A 22461-nucleotide genomic window follows, 5' to 3' on the forward strand; every position below is an offset into this window, starting at 1 on the left:
ATTATTATTATTATTATTACTGAAAAGGGGTAGGTCTTCATTCTTAGGCCACATTCATAGTTACCACATTGGTGAATGACGGGTCTTGTCTGTCAACATGAGTCGGGCCACAGAATCAAAGATAACTTGAGGATAAAGCTACATAAGGGAAAGGAGTGGAAGCTGTAAGTGAGGAAACCATGTCAAGATTTCACCAGTGCTGTTGTATTTTGTGTAATCTGTGCTGTTGAAGGAGGGGGTTGGGGCGGAGACAGGGACTTTTGCACTTTTTAATAACATTAGATTATCAGGGCCACATTTCTAGCTTCTATAAAATCCAGGGCAACCTCAATCCCTGTAAATTATGTATCACTCAACCAATGGTATTTAATGAGCACTTACTGTGTTCAGAGCACTGTACTAGGAACTTGGGAGCATATAATAGAAAAGAGAAAGTATAGATCATCCCTGCCCACAAGGAGTTTACAGACTAGAGGGGAAGACAGACATTAAAATGAATTATAGATTGATATGGTAAGTTCCAAGAGGTTTGGGGAAGTGGTGAATATCAAAGTGCTAAAGGGGGACTGGTAAGCCCTCCCTTCTGTGTATAGAAGGCACAGAAGGGAGGACTTAAACAGAGGAGTGGAAGTTTAGTCAATGAAGGCCGTTAGAGAAGATGTGATTTTTAGTAGGGCTTTGAAGGTGGGGGAGAAAGATAGTATGTTGGCCAAGGGAGTTTCAGGTCAGAGGAAGGATGAGGGCAAGGGAGCAGTAGTGAGAAAGGTGAGATTGAGGTTCAGTGAGAAGGTTGGTGTTAGAGAAATAAAGTGTGTGGGTTGGATTATTATGGGAGATCAGTGAGGTGAGGTAGGAGGGAGAGAGCTGATTGAGTGCTTTAAAGCCAATGATAAGGAGTTTCCATTTGATGTAGTGTTGATGGCTGATGAGAAATGCAGACTGAACGCTTTTTTAAAAAATGATCCATCCAGCAGAGTGGAGTGTGGACCGAAGAAGTTCATTTCAGCATAGGATAATAATAGTGGCAATGGTGTTTATTAAGTGCCTAATGTGTGCAAAGTACTGTTCTAACCTCTGGGAAAGATACGTGGGTGTGAATTAGTCACAGTCCCTGACCCGAGGGGACTAGTGGGTAAAGGCACATAAACTTAAACATATGACTAAATAAACATAAGACTAAAGTGAGTAGAGGCACATAAGGAAAACTGAAACAATGAAAGCATGAAAAAAACATAATAGACAAGACAATAATAAATACAATAAGAGCAACAGCATATTGTGGCTCCAGGAGTTTCATCGGGGTGATAATAAAAATAGACTCTTACAGGAACACGGGGTGGGGCCAAGGCATTTAGCTAAAACTGAGCATTGCGTGTGGCTGGAAGGGGAAGAAGGATGTCGGTGAGACAGGGCATTGAAAGATTCCTTCTAGGCATCAGTAAATCCTGTCGGAGTTGGTGACGATGATGATATTGGTCCACTGTCATGGATGAGAGGAGTTTGCGAAGGAGGTGAGTTCAGTTAGGATGCAGGTAACCAAGGAGGGCAAAAGGATGGCAGGTTGTTTTTTTCCCTGTGCTTCTCTTTTCCTCTGCTTCTCCTTTCATCTGCTCCTGGTTTAGCCAGAAAGGGAGCCTGGAGAGTTACGCTTGTTCTCCGCTCCATCTTTGGCCTCTGTCCATCCTCCCTTATTGCAGACTTTCTCCCCCATCTCTCTTTCAATCAATGGTATGTATTTGTTGAGCTCTTATTGCTCTTATTGTGTGCACAGCACTGCACTAAGCATTTGGGAGGGTACAATAACGAAAGTAGGCACAATCCCTTCCCTCAAGAAGTTTCCAATGCCATGTGAGCAAGTCCAGAACATGGTCATAAACCCACTTCCACCTCACACTGGAGAAGGGAGAGTAGAGAGAGCCAAGCTTCCCACTTTGAACTAAATCTAGGCCCTAGGTATTTAGGTGCCAGCATAAAACTCCTGTGTGTGTTCTCTACCTCCCACCCACTTTAATGTGTGTGTGTGTGTGTCATCTCTAGACTGTGAGCTCGTTGTGGGCAGAGATTGTCTCTAATGCTGTATTGTACTTTCCCAAGCACTTGGTACAGTGCTCTGCACAGAGTAAGCACTCAATAAATATGATTGAAGGAATTGTTTGTGTGTCTGTCTGCTGACTGTCTGTCCATTTCTGTGTCCCAGTTACCCACGAGACAGATTTCCTGTTAACCTAAGCTACCTCATGTGTATGCACATTATTGGATCTTGTGTGTTTGTTGTTTCAAAAGTGAGGTATTTTTTATTTTGCATTGAATGTGATTTATTTGCTAAAACAGCCACCTTCTGTACAAACTCCAAAAAGAGAAAATATTCTTGGTCTTCTCTTGCTCACTTGTTCCTCAAAGATTTTGTGGTCTCTGGTCTGAGGAAAGATAAACTTTTAATTCAGATGTGCAAAAGTGCCAATTAGAACTCCGAAATCTTTCGCTATTCTTGGACTTTAAGCAAAAGAAATTCAAGGAATTAGACAATCAATTTGCACACAATCATTAATTGTTAACATGTAATAGGAGCCAAATTAATCAGTGCATCTGTCAGTTATAGAGAGGATTTTTAGCTGGAAATTTTGTTTCAAATAATGTATATAGCAGCTCCTTTTTACATGTATTTTAGAGGCAATATCTTTTTGATGTTTGATTTCTTTTTTAATTTGACACATTTAGAATTTCAGCCTGATTTTTCAATAGAATAGAACATAATATTTTTTACATTGTTTTTTAACATAATAGAATGGTCTGCATTTAAGAAAACAACAGATATTTAGTGAAGCTTTTATTTATCAATGCACCGTTATCTCTCCTACCTCTTTCTTTTTGAAAAATTCATAGATAAGCAGAAGCAAATATTTCTTACCAAGTTTGTGTTCTTGAAGAAGAGATTATCACTCATACTGAACCTTCTTGGTTCTCAGAAGCATTTTTATCTAGCGTCCATAGGACTTATGCTACTATTCTTAGACTCTCTGGCAATCTGACCAGATGTGCCAACCCACCTTGGAGGTCCCAGGCACTCTGGGGAGGACACACTGACCAGAGCGCCTGCAATACAATCCATCAATCGTATTTATTGAGCGCTTACTTTGTGCAGAGCACTGTACTAAACGCTTGGGAAGTACAAGTCGGCAACATATTGAGACTGTCCCTACCCAACAGTGGGGCTCACAGTCTAGAAGGGGGAGACAGAGAACAAAACCAAACATACTAACAAAATAAAATAAATAAAATAAATACAATACAAGGTCTCAGCCTGCTCCAAGTTTGTCGGGTAGCCATCAGGATAGGCAGCGTATAACCTCCCTGAAATGTTGTTGCCCATGCTGGTTCCTTTTTGGCCATTGGAGAGGGGGTTTGTTATTTTTCACATTCGTTGGAGTAAACTTCCTGAAAGCAATTAACTCTGGGGTCCGTTGCCAGATAAGACAGGAAAGCTGTTTGAGTGGGTGGGAAGTGGTGTGACAGTGGAGGGCTGATTAGCCAAGCCCAACTGAGATCGGGAGGAGGAAAGAGAGGAAGGGATAATCACATCTGGACATGCCTGTCTCCAAGAGAATCTGATCTTGTTAGACTGCAAACTTTTGGTTACTTGAGCAACCTGAAATGGAGTCAGAAATCCAGAGAGGTATAAGGTTTCATTATATAATGACTTCCTCAACACTCTGATTAATTTTCTGGAGCAGTTTGTATTTCCTTAATTATACTATTCAGAGTAATTATATAGTCCAGATTCAAAATCGTCATTCGGTCTGATTAGTTGGTGGTAGTCTGATTCTAATATTGTATACAGATTACATGTTTTCCTGGTAAATATCGCCAAATCGTTAAAAAAACACTTTATCTGGCATTAGATTGAACAAAATGTCTGCTTTACAGATGTGCCAAACACTGGTGTGAGCAAATCCAGAGTTTCTGACACTGTCCATCCCAATACCTATCTCATCAGGACGGAAGCAGAACAAGGGACCCTGTATTCACCGGACCAGACATCTCTCCATGAAAGTGAGGGTCTGTTGTAGATCTTTTAAGCAAGGATTTGTTTAGCGATTTGTTCAATTGTGAGGCTCAGGCCTGGGTAATAAAAAAAAAAGTTCTCCTGTTTTTATTCCTGCAGGATCATTGGGCAATTCAAGAAGTTCGACACAGATGAATTCTTACTCCGACAGTGGATACCAGGAAGCAAGCAGTTTCCACAACACCCAGACCTTGGGCAAGTTGGATAACAGACAGCAGCCTACATTTGCCGGGTCTAATAATAACCATTTGGTGAGAAATTCAAGAGCCGAAGGACAAACCTTAGTTCAGGTACTCCCTCAATACTTTCAGGGTCTTTTTGGAAAACACCAAAGCAGCTGCTAATAATCTGAGATTTCTGTAAGACATTTTCAATACGAAATGGCTATTTCCTCTTGTAGCAAACAAATGTTATGCTGTATATTAATTATGCAGTCCGCTTGAAATCTATCAACCTAGCCCCCGGGGGAGGAAAAAAAACACATTTGTATGTTCGGAAAAGTAACAGAGGCCAGGGGGGAAGAGACTTTTATGGGACTTTTAGGTCTGTTTTTTTTACTAATTTCTCAGTGGGCAGGGGATGAGTGGGGCTTAACCCAAAAGCCTCATGATGGGAAAGAAAAAATAACAGGAAGAAAATTTGGATTCTGAAGATGAGGAAAAGAACAAAAACCTCAAAGATCCTGCCATTTTTGCAGGGAAGTGCTCATCCTTAGTTTTCCTTTTCTCTAACAAACTCGAACACAGGCAGTGAGATTGTTTTTACAACCACCTCTCTTTGTTCCTTCCATTAGCCACCTGCGAATATCACCACCACCCGGGCCATGAGACGAGTTAGTTCCGTTCCCTCCAGAGCTCAATCTCCTTCCTACGTTATTAGCACGGGGGTTTCTCCTTCAAGGGGATCCCTGAGAACTTCTCTGGGCAGCGGATATGGCTCCCCCTCTGTAGCTGACTCACGGCCATTGAATTCCAACGTGTATTCATCCACCACCTTACCCGTGCAGCGAGCGGCTTCTCCGTACGCTTCCCAGAGACCCGCTTCGCCGACCGGGGTGCGGCGGATGGGCTCGGTCTCTTCGAGGCCGGCGGGGAACCCCAACGGAACAGCCTCGCAATACCAGGCGGCGGTCCGGGTGGGCTCACCGCTCACACTCATGGATTCGCAGACGCGAGTAGCATCTCCTTCCCAAGCCCAGGTGGGATCGTCTTCCCCCAAGCGCTCCGGAATGACTGCCGTTCCGCAGCATCTGGGAACATCGTTGCAAAGGACTATTCACGACATCGAGCAGTTCGGGCAGCCACAGTACGAAATTTATGAGAGAATGGTTCCACCTCGTCCTGATAGCCTTACAGGTTAGTAAACAAGGTAAACTCCAGCCGCTAATATCCAGCAATAAATCTGCTTCTAGGATACTTGGATTTTGCCGACTTATTGCGAATCACTTTTGCTGCCTTTTTGAAGAAGGAGCCTTCATTGGCTTAAAAAGGGAATAGTTTATGGATGTATAACCATTCCCCAATATAATGTTCTTCTTCTTAGGGGCTCTTTTTTGATAGGCCCATTTAATTTTAATGCCAAGAAAGCACATTTTTATTTACCTTTAGATAAAGTTATCTGTTTAACATAGATAACTACAGTTCTGTTAGCAAGTGGTACCTTTTGATAGAATGTGAAAGAGGGAATTTTGAAAATTAAGTACTGTACTTGTGTTCACAATAAGAATCTAACCCCAAATCTTTCGTTATTGATACATATATACATCACTACTGGGCCATGTAACTAGATCCCATCTTCATCACTGTTTTTTAATATATTTATATAGTTGGGATCAATTTTTTTGATCTTGGGAACATATGCATGCCCTTTATCTTATTTCTTGCGTGAAACAATACTCTGTTTAGCGTTCTTTCACTTGACACACAATTTTCAGGGAACCAGTTAAGAACTGGAGTGTTGCAGCAGAGTCTGCTCCAAAGTGCCATGTCCTTGCTGTCCTTAACTTCAGAGCCACTGATAACATAGTCTCTGGCTTTAGTTCTCTGGATTTAGATTACAGTGTGGGGCTAAGCAGCTACCCAGCCAACGACCCCTATAAACAGGCCAGGGGCCTGTTTGCTCCGTGGTAAGTTCCATAGAGAGTGAGCAGTTTCCTGATGGCTGGCAAGCATCAAGGGCTTGGGAGTCAAAGGACTTGGGCTCTAAATCAGACTCTGCCACTTGCCTGCTGTGTGACTATGGGCAACTTCTCTGGGCCTCTGTTTCCTCACCTGTAAAATGGATTCCAGTACTTGTTCTTCCTACTTAAACTGTGAGTCTCAAGTAGGACAGAGACTGTGCTGACTTGATTACCTTGTATCTACTCCAGTGCGGCTTGGCACATAGTAAACACTTAATATATACCACAATTTTTATCATTATTATTATGACCTAGATGGGCCTACTAGAAGAGGCTTGGAAATCTTAGGGAGCAGGGAATTTCTGGGGCCAATAATGAACAATTAGTGGAATATATGGAGGGCTTATTGTGTGCAGAACACTATAAGTGCTTGGGTGAGTGCAAAACAGTAGGGTTGGGAGAAGGAATTCCTGCCCTCAGAGATTGACAGGAATCTGGATTTGCTGCCAGTTTAACTTTGATGTGAAACACACTCTGACTGCTTCACCCCCACTGCAGAGGAGGGATATTTGGAACACTACCTTGAGCAAAGACCCAGGTCTGCATGGGGGCCAGAAAGTTTCAGTCCCTCCTGTAGTTCACCTCATCTATCCCCTCTTTAGAGCAAACATTGTGGGTCCACCTGGAGCCAAGAGACCCCCCCATGCTTTGGGCAAAGGCTGTGAACTGCCCTGGGAGGTAGCAGGTGGGAGAAATAGCGTGGCCTAGTGAAAATAGCGTGGGCTTGGGAGTCAGAGGACGTGAGTTGTAATCCTGACTTCGCCACTTGTCTGCTGTGTGACCTTGGGCAAGCCACTTCTCTGTGCCTCATCTGTAAAATGGGGATTAAGACTGTGAGCCCCTTGTGGGACAGGGGCTGTGAACGACCTTTCATTCATTCATTCAATTGTATTTATTGAGTGCTTACTGTGCAGAGCACTGCATTAAGCACTTGGAAAGTAAAATTCAGCAACAAATAGAGACAGTCCCTACCCAACAATGGACTCACAGTCTAGAAGTGGGGAGACAGACATCAAAACAAGTAAACAGGCATCAATAGCATTAATATAAATAAATAGAAGTATATATAGATAGATAGATACATATAATTTATAAAATAAATAGAATAATAAATACGTACATATATGTACAAGTGTTGTGGGGCAGGGAGGCGGGTAGAGCAGAGGGAGAGAGTCGGGGCGATGGAGAAGGGAGGAGAAGCAGAGGAAAAGGGGGACAGTCTGGGAAGGCCTCCTGGAGGAGGTGAGCTTTTAGTAGGATTAACTTGTTAACGTGATTAACTTGTATCTACCCCAGCAGCGGGGTCAGGTCTGTCTGAAAACCAGATGTGCTGAGCTGGAAAACCTCTGCCCACTCCCTCAATCCAAGCCAAGGCCAATGCTTGCCATGAAGGGAAGGGACTTTGAGCTGGAACAGGGATTGCAGGTACCATCTTTCTCTAGACCCAACCCTCACCTCCTCCATCCAGGATGAGGCTTTATCATGGGGGCTAAAGGTAGATATCAGAAGCTCTGCTGAAATTAGGACCCTCAGAATTAGCAAGTTTCCTTTAAACTGCCTTCTTGGGGCTGCCTTCTGTAGTTCCTTAAACCAGCTGCAATGCAACACACATGCACTCTCTCTCTCTCTCTCTCTCTCTCTCTCTCTCTCTCTCTCTCTCTCTCTCTCTCTCTCTCTCTCTCTCTCTCTCTCTCTCTCTCTCTCTCTCTGTCTCTCTCTAAAGCCTGAACAGATAAGGGAAGACAAGAGAAATTATATTAAGGCAGTAAAAGAACCAGCAGCCAGTGGATAGGTGGGAGGGAGAAGGTAAGGGAACACGAGAGAGACTGATGAATCCATTTGTAGTTTTCGCACACGGAGGGATTTGTGTCCTTGAAATAATTCTGAAAATATTCATGGAAGCTGAACGGACAGACTGCCTCATTATATTGGAATTGTGGAAAAGAGGAGTTTCTGAAATTGGGTTTTGCAGAGGGGTATATATTAAGACAAGGGAGTAGGGAGTGTCTTATGTAATTTGCAAATTTCCTCAGTTTCTAGTATAGCAGTATGTACATAGAAGTTCAATAAATACTGTTCATGGTGGTGATGATTTGGCATGAGAAAATATGGAAAAGGTTGGTTGGATGATCAGTGAAGTGAGCAGTAAATATTAATAGTTCCTATCAAATGCCTTCCCAACCTTCTGTCAGTTTTATTTGTCATCGTCAGGCAAGAAAAACCACTCCCATTGAAGTTACAGTTTATTCTCATTCATAAGAAGCAGCATGGCTCTGGGAAAGAGCACGGGCTTTGGAGTCAGAGGTCATGGGTTCAAGTCCCGGCTCTACCAAATGTCAGCTGTGTGACTTTGGGCAAGTCACTTAACTTCTCTGTGCCTCAGTTACCTCATCTGTAAAATGGGTAAGACAACCTGATCACCTTGTAACCTCCCCAGCACTTAGAACAGTGCACATGGTACATAGTAAGCGCTTAATAAATGTCATTATTATTCTTATTATTATTATAAAAGATTGCTCCTGATGGTGATGATGGCAGGAGGCATCAGTAGTATTTATTAATAATAATAATCATTATTATTATGGTACTTGTTAAGTGTTTACTATGTGTCAAGCACTGTTCTAAGCACTGGGGTAGTCAGTTCCTGTCCCACATAAAGCTCACACTACTTCTAGCCCGGGAGCTCATAGTGGGAAGGAATTGTCACTGTTTATTGTTATATTGTACTTTCCCAAGCACTTAGAACAGTGCTCTGCACAAAGTAAGCACTTAATCATCATCATCATCAATCGTATTGAGCGGTTACTGTGTGCAGAGCACTGTACTAAGCGCTTGGGAAGTACAAGTTGGCAACATACAGAGACAGTCCCTACCCAACAGTGGGCTCACAGTCTAAAAGGGGGAGACAGAGAACAAAACGAAATATACTAACAAAATAAAATAAATAGAATAGATATGTACAAGTAAAATAAATAAATAGAGTAATAAATATGTACAAACATATATACATATATACAGGTGCAGTGGGGAAGGGAAGGAGGTAAAATGGGGGGGATGGAGAGGGGGACGAGGGGGAGAGGAAGGAAGGGGCTCAGTCTGGGAAGGCCTCATGGAGTAGGTGAGCTCTCAGTAGGGCCAGTATTAATAAATACAATTGAGTCAATGACTCCCCATTTTACAGATGAGGTAACTGGGACCCAGAGAAGTGAAGTGACTTGCCCAAGGCCACACAGCAGACATGTGGCAGAGCGAGGATTCGAACTCCTGATCTTCTGACTCCCATGCCCGTGCTGTATCCACTAAGCCATGCTGCTTCTCAAGCACATGCTGTGTGCAGAGCACTATACTAAGCACTGGGAATACTTGGAGTGGTGAGAATTAGGCCTGGTTCCTGGTCCCCAAGGAATTCACCATCCAAAGGGGGGAAGAGGGGTTGATGACAGACCAGGTGAGCTGAAACAATGAAAACACAAAGGCAGTGTAAAAAGCAAGGACAGCAGTAAAGGCAATTAGAGCATTAGGATGCTAGGACTGGGGGAGCAGAATATGAAACTCCTTACAACGCAGAGTCCAGCAGCCACAACAGCCGCAACAGAGGGGAGTTTACAGTGTACAGTCTATTCACCTTTCCCGGCTGGAGAAGGGTTTGTTGGGAGATTCAACGTCATGGGGGCTTAGGAAGCGGGCCCTTCCGATGAGAGGGATGCCTTGCCTAAAGAAGGTTCTTCTGGCTCCCAACAACTCCTTGAGCCGTCCTTCATCAAAATGTACATCCTTGCCCACTCAGCTAGCTCACGTGCTGCAAGGGACATGGTCCTTCTTGGTCCGAGACTGTTTTATTCATCACACAGCAGCCCAGTCAGAAAAATACAGTTATGTTCCCTTCATCCGTAAATTCTCCAACTTTTAGATTTGGAGCCCTGTGTGGGTCAGAGACTTGATCCGGTCTGATTATCTTCTCTCTACCTCAGTGCTGTGCCTTAAGGGGCCATGCAACTCCATACAGTTTATCGTCACCTAAAGACAATTAGGAATCTTTCATGGGAGATGACTAAAATCTTGTTATGAAAACAGTAGCATGATCTTTTTCTGCACTGAACCTATTTAGAATTGCTTCATAGTCCAGAGACCTCTAGGGGAACAATGAGTGGTCTGATCACATACATATGTGGTACATATGTGTTTTTTACATTCATGTTTATCCTCATTGGTCAATGTGTAGCTGGCAGTTAAGATCCCTTCCAACCCATTCCATCTTCATTTACTTAAATAGTCAAAAATCGAGTCAGTCATTTAACTTGTAGGGTGGGAAAGCAAGCTGTTTTTCTTTAACAGGTCTCTGTTGTGACTGCTTTCAAACATAATAAAAAAATACCATCGTCTGTAAATCATTTTTGTTTTTCCTTTTCCCTAAGCAAATTACTGTCTATCTGAGGAATTTTCAGATACCTGAAATGTTTTCAGCCAAATTATTTTTCTATACGTGCACCCCACCCCCTTCCCAGGAACAAAGTACCCTACCATCCCCCAGAGTCTGAAATTCCAGGGAAGAGAGGAAACTACTGCCATCTTTGACCCAAGCCATTGTCTTATGCAGGTCCCTGGCAAGAGGGACTATTTTAAAAAATCGTTCTCTGCTTTAATTCTGGGGGCACAAGGGAAAGAGGGGCAACCTAAGACTTTCTTCTGGCCGTGAGTGGCATCCAGGGATCTCTCCCCTCACTTTTACCCGACCCTGGAACAGAAATGGGACCCAGGTGTTTCTTACCTCTCAGCTATCCCCAAATGCTGTCCAAAATCAATTTAGTCTGTCTCTAGTCTACAAGCTCCTTATGGGCAGAAATCAATTGTACTGTCTCTGTAGTACTGTTTTATCCCAAACCTTTAGTACAGTGCTCAATAAATACCACTGACTGATTGTTTGATTTGGACATGTCAGATACCAGAGCATTAGCTGTCTTAAAATTATTTTACAGGGTCATTTCCTAACTTCCTGGGTCCGGGCTAGATGCTAGCTGAGAACTTTTAATTCTTTTGAAAAAAATTGTATTTATTTAGAGTCTAGATTTATCCAGATGTGAGCATGAGCTGGTAGTTTTGTCATTAAAAACATTTTAACGCATTACCATTTTGAAATAATAATAATGATCGTATTTGTCAAGCACTGTTCTAGGTACTGATAGAAAAAGAATAATACTTTCCTGTCATATCAAGTGCAAAGAATCTAGTTTAGAGTGGGAGATTATGTAACCACATAGCTACTCATCTTGTTTCCTTAATAAGTTCTCTATTTTTATGATTCCAGGTTACTTAAGATACAAATCAGTAGTTATTGCTTACCCAAATTTTGTATGCATTAAATGCAGTCTTTCAAAAGTTTGTGGGTTTTTCCTTTGATTGTTTATGAGTATTTCTGGTAACATTAAAAATGATGAGTGACAGGATTAATGAATTTACAGTCCTTTTCTTCCCCAGAAAAGTGTCTTGCAACATTTGACATTGTTGAAGAACATGCAGCATAATTTGATTGTTTCTTGTAGATGCTTGTTATGCTTTCTTATGGCATCTGTTTTTAATAATTTTGTTTTGTAACTTGTTCTAATTTCAGTATTTGAACATAACATGTCATTTGTTTCCAATTTGATCATAAGTTATTGTAAAATGTAGCCTTGCACTTTGTTTTCAACCTCAGCATAACTTGCCCAGGACTTTTGTAATAGATCTTTTGTGCCCTTAGGCTTGAGATCATCATATGCCAGTCAGCACAGTCAGCTTGGACAAGAACTGCGCTCAACCATCTCTCCAGATCTGCATATTACCCCCATATATGAAGGGAGAACATATTATAGTCCTGTGTACCGCAGCCCAAATCACGGTACAGTTGAACTCCAAGGATCGCAAACAGCGTTATATCGTACTGGGTCAGGTAGGTGTTAATTTTTCATTAGGTGGTTTCTCAGTTTAAGGAATAAAACAGTAAGATGCAGTTTATTTAGTCTGTGATCCCTGTTGGAAAGAATCCCTTTTACATGCTGCTACTTGTCACTTAGTTCTTGCTCATCAGCAGGGTGTCTCTACTGTGGCTAAATCTAATCAAGGAAAATAGAAGTCAAGACATTCAGATCGGACATTCAGTTCCAAATAAATGGGAAGTTTCGTTTTCTTAAGTCAGAGTAACAACAGGTTAGAAAAGGAAACTCAAAAAGTTTGAAAGTCACTTTGCATTTTGAAATGCCTTGAGCAAGTACTCAGGGAAGACTTTCACGTTCACAAGTTGGACTAGGTATCGTTTTCGGTCGTTTTGACACTGTGATTCATGAATTATACTTGGAAGTGAATCTTTAAAAGCCAGGTTGAAGAGCAAATCATGCTTTGCTGATTCATTGTGCTGAGTGCTTTAGAGTAAGTTTGAATTTTGTTGAATATTATAAACTATAGAAAGATTAGAACTACAGAAGGATTGGGAAATGGTCATGGTGATAGTTAAGAAACATTTAAAAATTGAGCTTAAAACATCTTAAAGCTAAGCACAATGTTCAGATATTCTTCCGCACCCTTTTGTGAAGGAAATGCCTTGCATTTGGGCTGAGGATTTGAGACTGTTATATTTATCAAAGTAAATAATCAGGCATGCTCACTACTGGCAATGTTTCATAATAGATGTTTTCATTTGATAACTTACAAAACTAAATAAATATGCAAGAGTTGGCCCCCTCACTGTGGATTGGGGAGATTTAATCATTTGCTTCACAGAAGATTAGTTCATTTATTTCCCATTTTTCTTCTGAGGTTGCATACCCTGATTCTTTATTATTATTATTATTATTTAAAACCTTTGTAAACATATTTATAGGCTCATTTTCGTCTTTCCAGCAAATATAATAGACAAAATTACTATTTTGTTAAACAAAGTATTGAAAACCCCAAATCTTATTTCTAATGGTAATTAGCAGGTCTTTTTAAAAGACCTGATAGTAAGGTTTGTTTACTTGAAAGAACTGTGACAATCATGGCACTTGATATCTGTTTTTCCCATTTCTTTTTCAAGAATATGTTCTTAGTAACTGCAGTGATGTTGTGCAACAAAAACCAACACCTTTTCTTTTTGAAATACTCGTTTTACTCCAGGAGTTGGAAATCTGCAGCGGACATCTAGCCAACGAAGTACTCTTACATACCAAAGAAACAATTATGCCCTGAACACAACAGCTACCTATGCGGAGCCCTACAGGCCAGTACAGTATCGAATGCCAGAGTCCAATTATGGCAGGCTGCAGCATGCAACACCGGCTGATGATGGCACAACAAGATCACCGTCTATCGATAGCATCCAAAAGGACCCTAGGTAAGTTCCAGTTATTTGTGAAATTACCCCCTGTCACGAGCTTCCTTGGAAAGCCTTGATCAAAATCTTGCAATGCTCTCTAAGGACTACCACTGTGTTTTAACTTGTATGCCAGCAATGCAGATCTCTGAGACTAATTTAACATTGATGATGGGTTTTTGTTTTTGGAGGGTTTTTTAGTAAATTTAACAATAGAGAGCCCATGAGGGTCAGGGACAATGTCTAATTTCCACCTATGTATTCTCTCCTAGCCCTTAGTACAGTGCTCTGCACCCAATAAACACTTATTCATAGGTTTTAATCCCAGATCCACCACTTACCTGCAGTGTGACCTTGGACAAATCACTTAACTTCTCTGGGCCTCAGTTCCCTCATCTGTAAAATGGGGATTAAGACTGTGAGCCTTACGTGGAACAGGGAATGTGTCCATCCTGATTATCTTGTATCTACCCCAGCACTTAGAACAGTGCCTGGCTCCTAGTAAGTGCTTAAGAAATGCCATTAATATATATATTAATATATTAACGTATTAATATATACATATAACATATATATATATATATATATATATATATGTTGCATGCTGCAGCCTGCCATAATTGGACTCTGGTATTCGATACTGTACTGGCCTGTAGGGCTCCGCATAGGTAGCTGTCGTGCTGAGGGCATAATTGTTTCTTTGGTATGTAAGAGTACTTCATTGGCTCTCTTCCTCCCTTCAAAGCCCTACTGAGAGCTCACCTCCTCCAGGAGGCCTTCCCAGACTGAGCCCCCTCCTTCCTATCCCCCTCCTCCCCCTCCCCATCCCCCCTGCCTTACCTCCTTCCCCTCCCCACAGCACCTGTATATATGTATATATGTTTGTACGTATTTATTACACTATTTATTTCTTTTATTTGTACATATTTATTCTATTTATTTTATTTTTTTAATTTGTTTTGTTTTGTTATCTGTCTCCCCCTTCTAGACTGTGAGCCCGCTGTTGGGTAGGGACTGTCTCTATATGTTGCCAACTTGTACTTCCCAAGCGCTTAGTACAGTGCTCTGCACACAGTAAGCGCTCAATAAATATAATTGAATGAATGAATGAATATACTTATAATATATGCTTAATAAATGGCTTTACTGCTATTAACACATAATGTGGGAATTTTTGTGCCCTTATCTTTGAGGTATGTGGGTACTTTAGTAGGATGCCAGTTTATACTGAATAACCCAGCAAGGTAGGTTAGCAGATTGACTCTTACAGGTAAATTTCAGGCAAATGTGTATATATGTTTGTTATATGTATATATGTTTGTACATATTTATTACTCTATTTATTTATTTATTTATTTTACTTGTACATATCTATTCTATTTTATTTTGTTAGTATGTTTGGTTTTGTTCTTTATGTTTGGTTTTGTTCTCTGTCTCCCCCTTTTAGACTGTGAGCCCACTGCTGGGTAGGGACTGTCTCTATATGTTACCAACTTGTACTTCCCAAGTGCTTAGTACAGTGCTCTGCACACAGTAAGCACTCAATAAATACAGTTGATGATGATGATGATGAAATGTTGGGCGAGGCGTTGTCTTATGCCTTCAAGTCATCTTCAACCCAGAGGGACTACTTGGAGTTAACTTGACAGTTGATTTATATGTAATAATGTAGTACATATGTACTATAGAGAAGCAGAGTGGCCTAGAGGAAGGATTATGGGCCCAGGAGTCAGAGGACCTGGGTTCTACTGCTGACTCTGGTGTGTACCTGCTGTGTGACTTTGGGCAAGTCCCTTCACTTCTCTGTGCTTCGTTTCCTCATCTACAAAATGAGGATTCCATATCTATTCTCCCTCCTACTTAGAGTGTCAGTCCCAGGTGGAACCTCATTTGTCTCTTATCTACCCCAGCTTTCAGTACAGTGTTTGGCACATTGCAAGCGCTTAACAAATAATAATAGTATTTAATATCATTGTCTTTAGTATTATTATTACTTCCCCAAAGAGTTTACTTTCCCCTTAGCAAAGAGTGGTTTTTCTAGGACTTGTGAAAACTCAACAGAAAATAAAGTCGACTATGCTTCTCCTTTGACTCCACAGATGAAATGTCTTTTTCTGGAATTTTTAAAGATGTAACATGCTACGAGGTCACTTTGTTGAATGCATTAATTAAAATGTAGGTCATCCAACTCTTAAGGAAGTAGCTGCAGATGTTGAAAACAAATGCATGTTCTGGAAAGAGAAATCTTTCTAAAATTAATGCAAAATCCTTATGCAATTTCAAACTGCCTCGATGTTATTTTAAGCTGGATCTTAGCGAAATGTGTTCACTTCCTGCCCACCAAGAAGGAAGCTGTTCCTGGGTAATTGGTGTTAATTAATAATTTACATTTAAAAGGTGACCCTCCAGTTTGCACTCTAAAGAATGAATTTGGGAAGTATCAGTAATTGAAGGCTTGAGTTGTTACAACTAAAGCAGATTGGTACGGAACCCGAAATGGCAGTAACCTCATTTCTATCCCTGTGGTTTATTGAATGACACATCTTGGGAAAGCTGCTTGTGTAACAATCACAGTAGGAAGCTAAACATCGTACTTTCTCCGTGCTTGACCAAGTAATGACACTCTGCCAGATTAAGCATAAATTCTATCCAAGCTACAATAAGAAGTAAATATCTTGGGAAGAATCATCCACATATCTTCTGAACTGTCCCCTTGTTCCCCTCCAGATTTTGGTATTGTGATTTTTGCTGTAACTACCCCTTATATTCTGTCTTTACCAATAACCAAAAATGCATAGTGCTGTAAAGCAGTACATATTACAGATGTTAGTATTCTAAACTAAGTAATTATTGTACTTGTTAAGTGCTTATTACATGCCAAGCACTGTTCTAAGAGCAGGGATAGATGCACGTTAATCAGGTTGGATGCAGTCCCTGCCCAACATGAAGTTCACAGTCTGAGTAGGAGGGAGTAGAATTGAATCCCCATTTTACAGATGAGGCAACTGAGGTGCAGAGAAGTTACGTGACTTGCCCAAGGTCACACAGCAGACATGTGAAAGAGCTAGGATTAGAATCCAGGTCCTTCTGACTCTCAAGTCCATGGTCTTTTCCACTAGGCTATGTTGCTTCTCTGTGGTATCTTGACTATGCCTGAAAATAAAATAATGCAGGGCTAAATAATGCAGTAATGTGACTGAGCTTTCAGCTTACTATGTGCTTTAAAAGCTTCCAGTTGTGACCTGATACAAGTTGGTTCCCTATAACCAAAGATTTCATGGGTGGGTTCAGCTACTCATAGTATGATCATTTCATAGTCTAATGTCTAACGCTCTTATGTCTAGTTTTGATTATGTGAAACTTTGCTTATGATGAGCGTCATAAGAGGAGTAAATATTATTTTGCAATAATTATAGCAGCAACCACACTGGTTGGGACTGCTGTCGGGATGAAATTGAAATCTTAAATTTAAAAGGTCCTTGGCCCATCTCAGTTTTAGAAATTACAATTTATTTTCTTTCCTAAGCCTCGTTTAATGTTGCATGTTGTTCAGGCTAAGAAGTTCTCTGTTGGGCATAGAAATTATAACAATAGCAGTAACAAAAATATTTGTTAAGCCCCTACTATATGCAAAGCACATACTAAACACTGGGGTAGATCTAATATGATCAGGTCAGACTCAGACCCTGCCTCAAACGGGGATCATAACTTTTTGATATCTACCCATATATGTTCAGACCCCTCTAGAAAGTGGGACCCAGGTGTAAATTCTTTCTGTCAGTCAATCAACTTCAAACACTTATTGAATTCTCACCGACTATCTTCATTACACAACAGTAGTAGCCATCATGCCACAGACTGCATATTCTAACAGAGTTACTTCGTCTTTTAAAATTGAAGGTGGCTGAATTCTGTTTAAGCATATCAAATTTACGCATCACCATTAGGCTCTTTGAAAATGATTTCTCAAAGAGTTTGTGCTCCCTGCTCAAAAGGATATTATCATGTATACTCTTTCAACTACAGTAGCCTTTATTATGCTTTTTTTCTTTAAAAATGTCTGCAAATATAATTTTCTGTTGTTTTTGCTCTGGCCCTTTTGCAGCAAATTGATTTTGTTCTTAGGCTTTCGGGAAAAGCATTTTAAAAAAAAATCTCATTACCAGAGAGAAACTTTAGGCATTGGAAAAATTAGGCTCATTATTTTGATTGAGTTCTTGACAGTCTAATGATGCCTTAAATGTAGCAAGCAACTTGGATAAGCTGATGAAATTAAAATTCTTAGAGATTAAGTCCTTGGACACTTCACATTGCTTAAACCTCTGAAGTTCTAAATAAAAGAAGCTTGCTTTCTTTTAATCAATTGCACTTAAGGGAATGGAAACTATGTAGCGTATATATGCAAGTCTATATTCTAAGAATTCTAAATAGTGGATATCTTGACTGCTACCTTGCAGGCTAGAATATGATTTACTGAAACAAATGGGAAAACAGTTTTGTTTTGGCCTTGCTCAATTTACTTATGCTGTCGTCTCCATTGCTAGCCAAGCCTATTGCTTCCTTTTATGCAGTAAACTGAGGATTCATGAGTATAAATCTCCTGAAGATACACAGGGCATGCTGTTCATCTGTGAGTCACCTTGCGCATATAAATTCCTGTGAGAGCCTAATGGAGAAACAGAATAGATCAGACTTCTCATTAGGGCTACTGCTTGTATCTTTACCACCTGTATCTTTTAAGCCCTGGGCTCCTTGAGCATCCTTATTTTCAGGGCTGGATTCAGATGACAAAAACACAAGACACTTGAATTCTTTCTAGGCCTTCTTCAAGACATAGCAGCCTCATAGTCCCTGCAAGTCGGGCTTGGAACTTACTTTGCCCTCCTCCTCCTGGTTGCTATTGGTGACAAGTTGATTTGTTGTTATTATCATCCTTATTGTCATCATCAGTCGTTTCCTCTATAGTCTCCCTCACTTTTTAATCTAGCATGCCTCTGCGGAGCTTGGATATTACCCTTATTTTTGACATCCGTTAAGCGCGGCCTCTGTGCCGAGGTACCCTACTGAATGCAGGGAAAAAGTGCAAGCCGGGGTTCTTGGCCCTGGGGGACTCACAGTCTAACAGAAGAGAAACTCTGGGAAAGAAAGAAATGGGCAAATTCAGAAAAAAAAAATGATGGTAACAATCACGGCAGCCCCGCAGGAGGGAATAGTCCCTGGTCTCCTTGCTGCTCCAGGGCTGGCTGCTATCTGGCGAATTGGTCACGGCCTGTCCTGCTCCACTACAAGCGGTAGACAGGAAGGAAGAAGAGAGCCTCAGGCCTCATGGCTACTGACAAATTGTGTCTTCACCTCGTGGCAGGTGGGAAGCACCAGGGACTGAAACGCTGCCCTGCAGACTCCCCGGGCCTGGTTGGAGCTGTGCACTCCACCATTGCAGCCAGCATCTACCTGCAACGCACCAACGAGAAACCGGGCATAAGGGCACCCGGGGTTTGATGGGCAGAGCCCGGCGGTTTCATGTGGCTGCAGCGAAGCTTCGTAAAGCAGGCTGGTGTCGTTGGTCCATCCTAGTGAGGAAACACACCACCTGAATATTTTCCGGGAAATGTGTTCTTCTATTGCAGAGAGTTCGCCTGGCGTGACCCAGAACTGCCTGAGGTGATTCATATGCTCCAGCATCAGTTCCCATCAGTTCAAGCAAATGCGGCAGCCTATTTACAGCACCTGTGCTTTGGGGATAACAAAGTCAAAACCGAGGTATGAAACACTTGGGTCTTACCGAAGGGAAAGAAGTGGGAAGCAAGTAGATCCTTTTGAATTTAAGTTAGAGCTATTGAGCACTAACAGTGGTTTCATTCTAAGCGTTTTTTTAAGGAGCACCTCTTCACTAACCTGCATAATAGTTTACCCTCCGTCAATTAACTTTGTTGAAATTTTCTAAGTGTTCAGCTTCAAGTGCTGTCAATCATGGGTTTTGTTTCTGTTTTTTTTTTTGTAACCTTCACTAAACAGTAAATGGTTCTTGAAGTTGGGAAACTGTCATCAAGTCTTTCCTTTATGTCTGTACTTATTTGGTTTGCTGTAGTATTTTGCTTTGTGGTAAGTTCCTTACCAAGGTAATACAGCATTTAAAGACATATGAAACATATAAAAACATGACCAAATGAATTTGGAGGTATAAGTGGTTTATTAGCCTGCTTTTATTCTGAGCTTTTAAGAGGTATGTTTTTCCATTGGAATAAGTTAACTGACCTCCCAAGGCCATTTGCTGGAGAGAATTCCCTAAATAACAGTAACTTCATCCAGACTGTTATCTAGGGCCTGGAGTTTTTGTTTTGTTTTGTTTTTTAATGCTATATTTTAAGCACTTACTATGTTCCAGGCACTAAGTGCTGGAGTAGATGCAAGTTAATAAGTTTGGACACAGTCCATGTGCCCCATGGGGCTCACAGTCTTAATCCCCATTTTACAGATGAGGTAACTGAGCACAGAGAAGTTAAAATGACTTGCCCAAGGTCACAGAGCAGAGCAGAGATTGATAAATGCCATCAAACAAAAAAATAGTGGTGGAGCGGGATTAGAACCCAGGTCCTTCTGAATCCCAGGTCCATGCTGCATTAACTAGGCCTTGCAGCTTTTTTTAATGATATTTGTTAAGTGCTTACTATATGTCAGACCTGTTCTAAGACCTGGATAGGCAGGTCACAGTCTAAGTTAAGTAATAATAATAATAGCGATGGTATTTGTTAATCGCTTACTATATGCCAAGCACTGTTCTAAGCGGTGGGGTAGATACAAGGTGATCAGGTTGTCCCACGTGGGGCTCACAGTCTTAATCCCTATTTTACAGATCAGGTAACTGAGACACAGAGAAGTTAAGTGACTTGCCCAAAGTCACGCAGCTGATAAATGGCGGAGTCAGGATTAGAACCCATGACCTCTGACTCCCAAGCCCATACTCTTTCCACTAAGCCATGCTGCTTCAAATTCAAAGTAAGAGAATTCCAGCTGTTCCCATTTTATGTGGAAGAGGCAGGTGTAAAGTGTCTTTTGGCATGCTTTAAGAAATTGTAGGTGTCCAGTTTGGGTTTATTCATTTTGAGAGTGTCAAAAGTTATATGATTGCATAATGGATGAGTCAGGAATTACATCAATCTAGTATGCCCAGTGACTTTGTGTCCAGAGTAGAGAAAATTTGCACTTTTTGTTACTTCCAAGTAGAATTTAGTGAGAATCTGAAGTATAATTCCCTGCATTTATTTAATCTGGGGGTCTCAAAGGTATGAACAGTGGTGAAGTTTATATCAGAGAGGAAGATATTAGATGATGAAAGTCTCTCACCCTCTTATTTCAGTACCTACCGTTCCCCTTGGTAGTTTTTGTATTTTTTATATTGCTCAGAATTAGTCAAATTCAGACAAGAATGCACATTCTGGATATAAAGACTCTATATAAACAAAATCCTTACCTCTGACAGTGTTGTACCTAATAACTGAGAAACAGCATTGAAGGTGAAAATATCCCATCATATGCCCAGCCAGCATTTTACATAGAAAAGCTAGTTTTCTCCTTGACTGCTACAAGAAAACACTTAATTCCCAGAAAGACAAAGTTATCCTTGTTTCTTTAGCTGGAAAATGCCCAATATTATTAGTCAGATAATCTAGTTCTGTTTTAAATCCAGCCAGAACTCATCTCAGTGACTTGCCACCTGTCAACAAGGTTCTAACTAGAAGCTCAAATGTGCAATTTAAAAAATTAAGCCTAACTCTGATATGGATTTATCCCTGCAAGATTGGCTTAAATAAATGACCCATATAAAATCCAGCATGAAATCTTAACAATTAAAATAAAACACCAGGATGTCATTTAAAAATTCTGGGAAACTCCGCAGGATAGAAAATAATTTCTATTGTCAATCTGCAGTAAAGGAGAAATGACAAGCAGCATTAGATTTGCTCCTTCATTCATTCATTCAATCGTATTTATTGAGCGCTTACTGTGTTCAGAGCACTGTACTAAGCGCTTGGGACGTACAAGTTGGCAACATATAGAGACGGTCCCTACCCAACAGCGGGCTCACAGTCTAGAAGGGGGAGACAGACAACAAAACAAAACATATTAACGGAATAAAATAAATAGAATAAATATGTACAAATAAAATAAATATATAGAGTAATATATACGTACAAACATATATACATATATACGGGTGCTGTGGGGAGGGGAAGGAGATAAGGCGGGGGGGGGTGATGAGGGGGAGAGGAAGGAGGGGGCTCAGTCTGGGAAGGCCTCCTGGAGGAGGTGAGCTCTCAGTAGGGCTTTGAAGGGGATTTGTTGAGATTAAGGTGACTAAAATGGTGTACCTAAGTATCTGGGAAACCAATTTGTGTAACAAGAGCAACCAAGAACCTAGTGAAGAAGTTCAGGACTAAAAAAAGAAAAAAGATTTTTTTTATTTATATGGCAGTAAGAGTAAAGAAAGTGATTTATTCCTATAAATTAAATACATTATGTATCTTTTGAAGAAAGATACTTCAGGGATATAAGCCTAGCAACTTAGACTGATTATCCTACTTCAAAGTAGTCTTCTCTGTGCACTGGAATTCATGTGCCTGTGCCCAGTCAAAGGAAAATGGTGAAAAGGCAGATATATCTCTTTCTCTGGAAGAAGTAGTGGTGGGTTATGGAAGGAGATAGCTGGGTTAGATAGAAAAAAGAATTTTCACAGCCTAAGGATTATTAGAAGCATAACCCTCCTCCACCCCATGGAGCTGTCCTGTTTTAGGCAATTTCTACTGGGACTTGGGATCCATTAAAAAAGCAGCATAGTCTAGTGGATAGAGCACGGGCCTCGGAGTCAGAAGGACCTGGGTTCTAATTTCAACTCAA

The 22461-nt window shown here is 40.9% G+C and overlaps 1 protein-coding gene across 5 annotated transcripts in view; it reads left to right on the forward strand.

Annotated features, from left to right (window-relative positions):
* The window catches only part of PKP4 (plakophilin 4), a 154331-nt gene that overhangs the window by 84902 nt on the left and 46968 nt on the right, over positions 1 to 22461 (forward strand). For 4 of the 5 annotated variants that reach the window (XM_038750806.1, XM_038750808.1, XM_038750810.1 and 1 more), the window contains 6 exons: positions 3925 to 4056; positions 4163 to 4353; positions 4857 to 5418; positions 11980 to 12168; positions 13371 to 13587; positions 19194 to 19326. In XM_038750806.1, coding sequence (XP_038606734.1) covers positions 3925 to 4056; positions 4163 to 4353; positions 4857 to 5418; positions 11980 to 12168; positions 13371 to 13587; positions 19194 to 19326 — 1424 coding nt within the window. The remainder of the gene's footprint in view (positions 1 to 3924; positions 4057 to 4162; positions 4354 to 4856; positions 5419 to 11979; positions 12169 to 13370; positions 13588 to 19193; positions 19327 to 22461) is intronic. The other variant, XM_038750807.1, reaches the window with a different exon arrangement.

Source organism: Tachyglossus aculeatus, chromosome 9 (assembly GCF_015852505.1).
Source record: "Tachyglossus aculeatus isolate mTacAcu1 chromosome 9, mTacAcu1.pri, whole genome shotgun sequence".
Taxonomy (NCBI): Eukaryota; Metazoa; Chordata; class Mammalia; order Monotremata; family Tachyglossidae; genus Tachyglossus; species Tachyglossus aculeatus.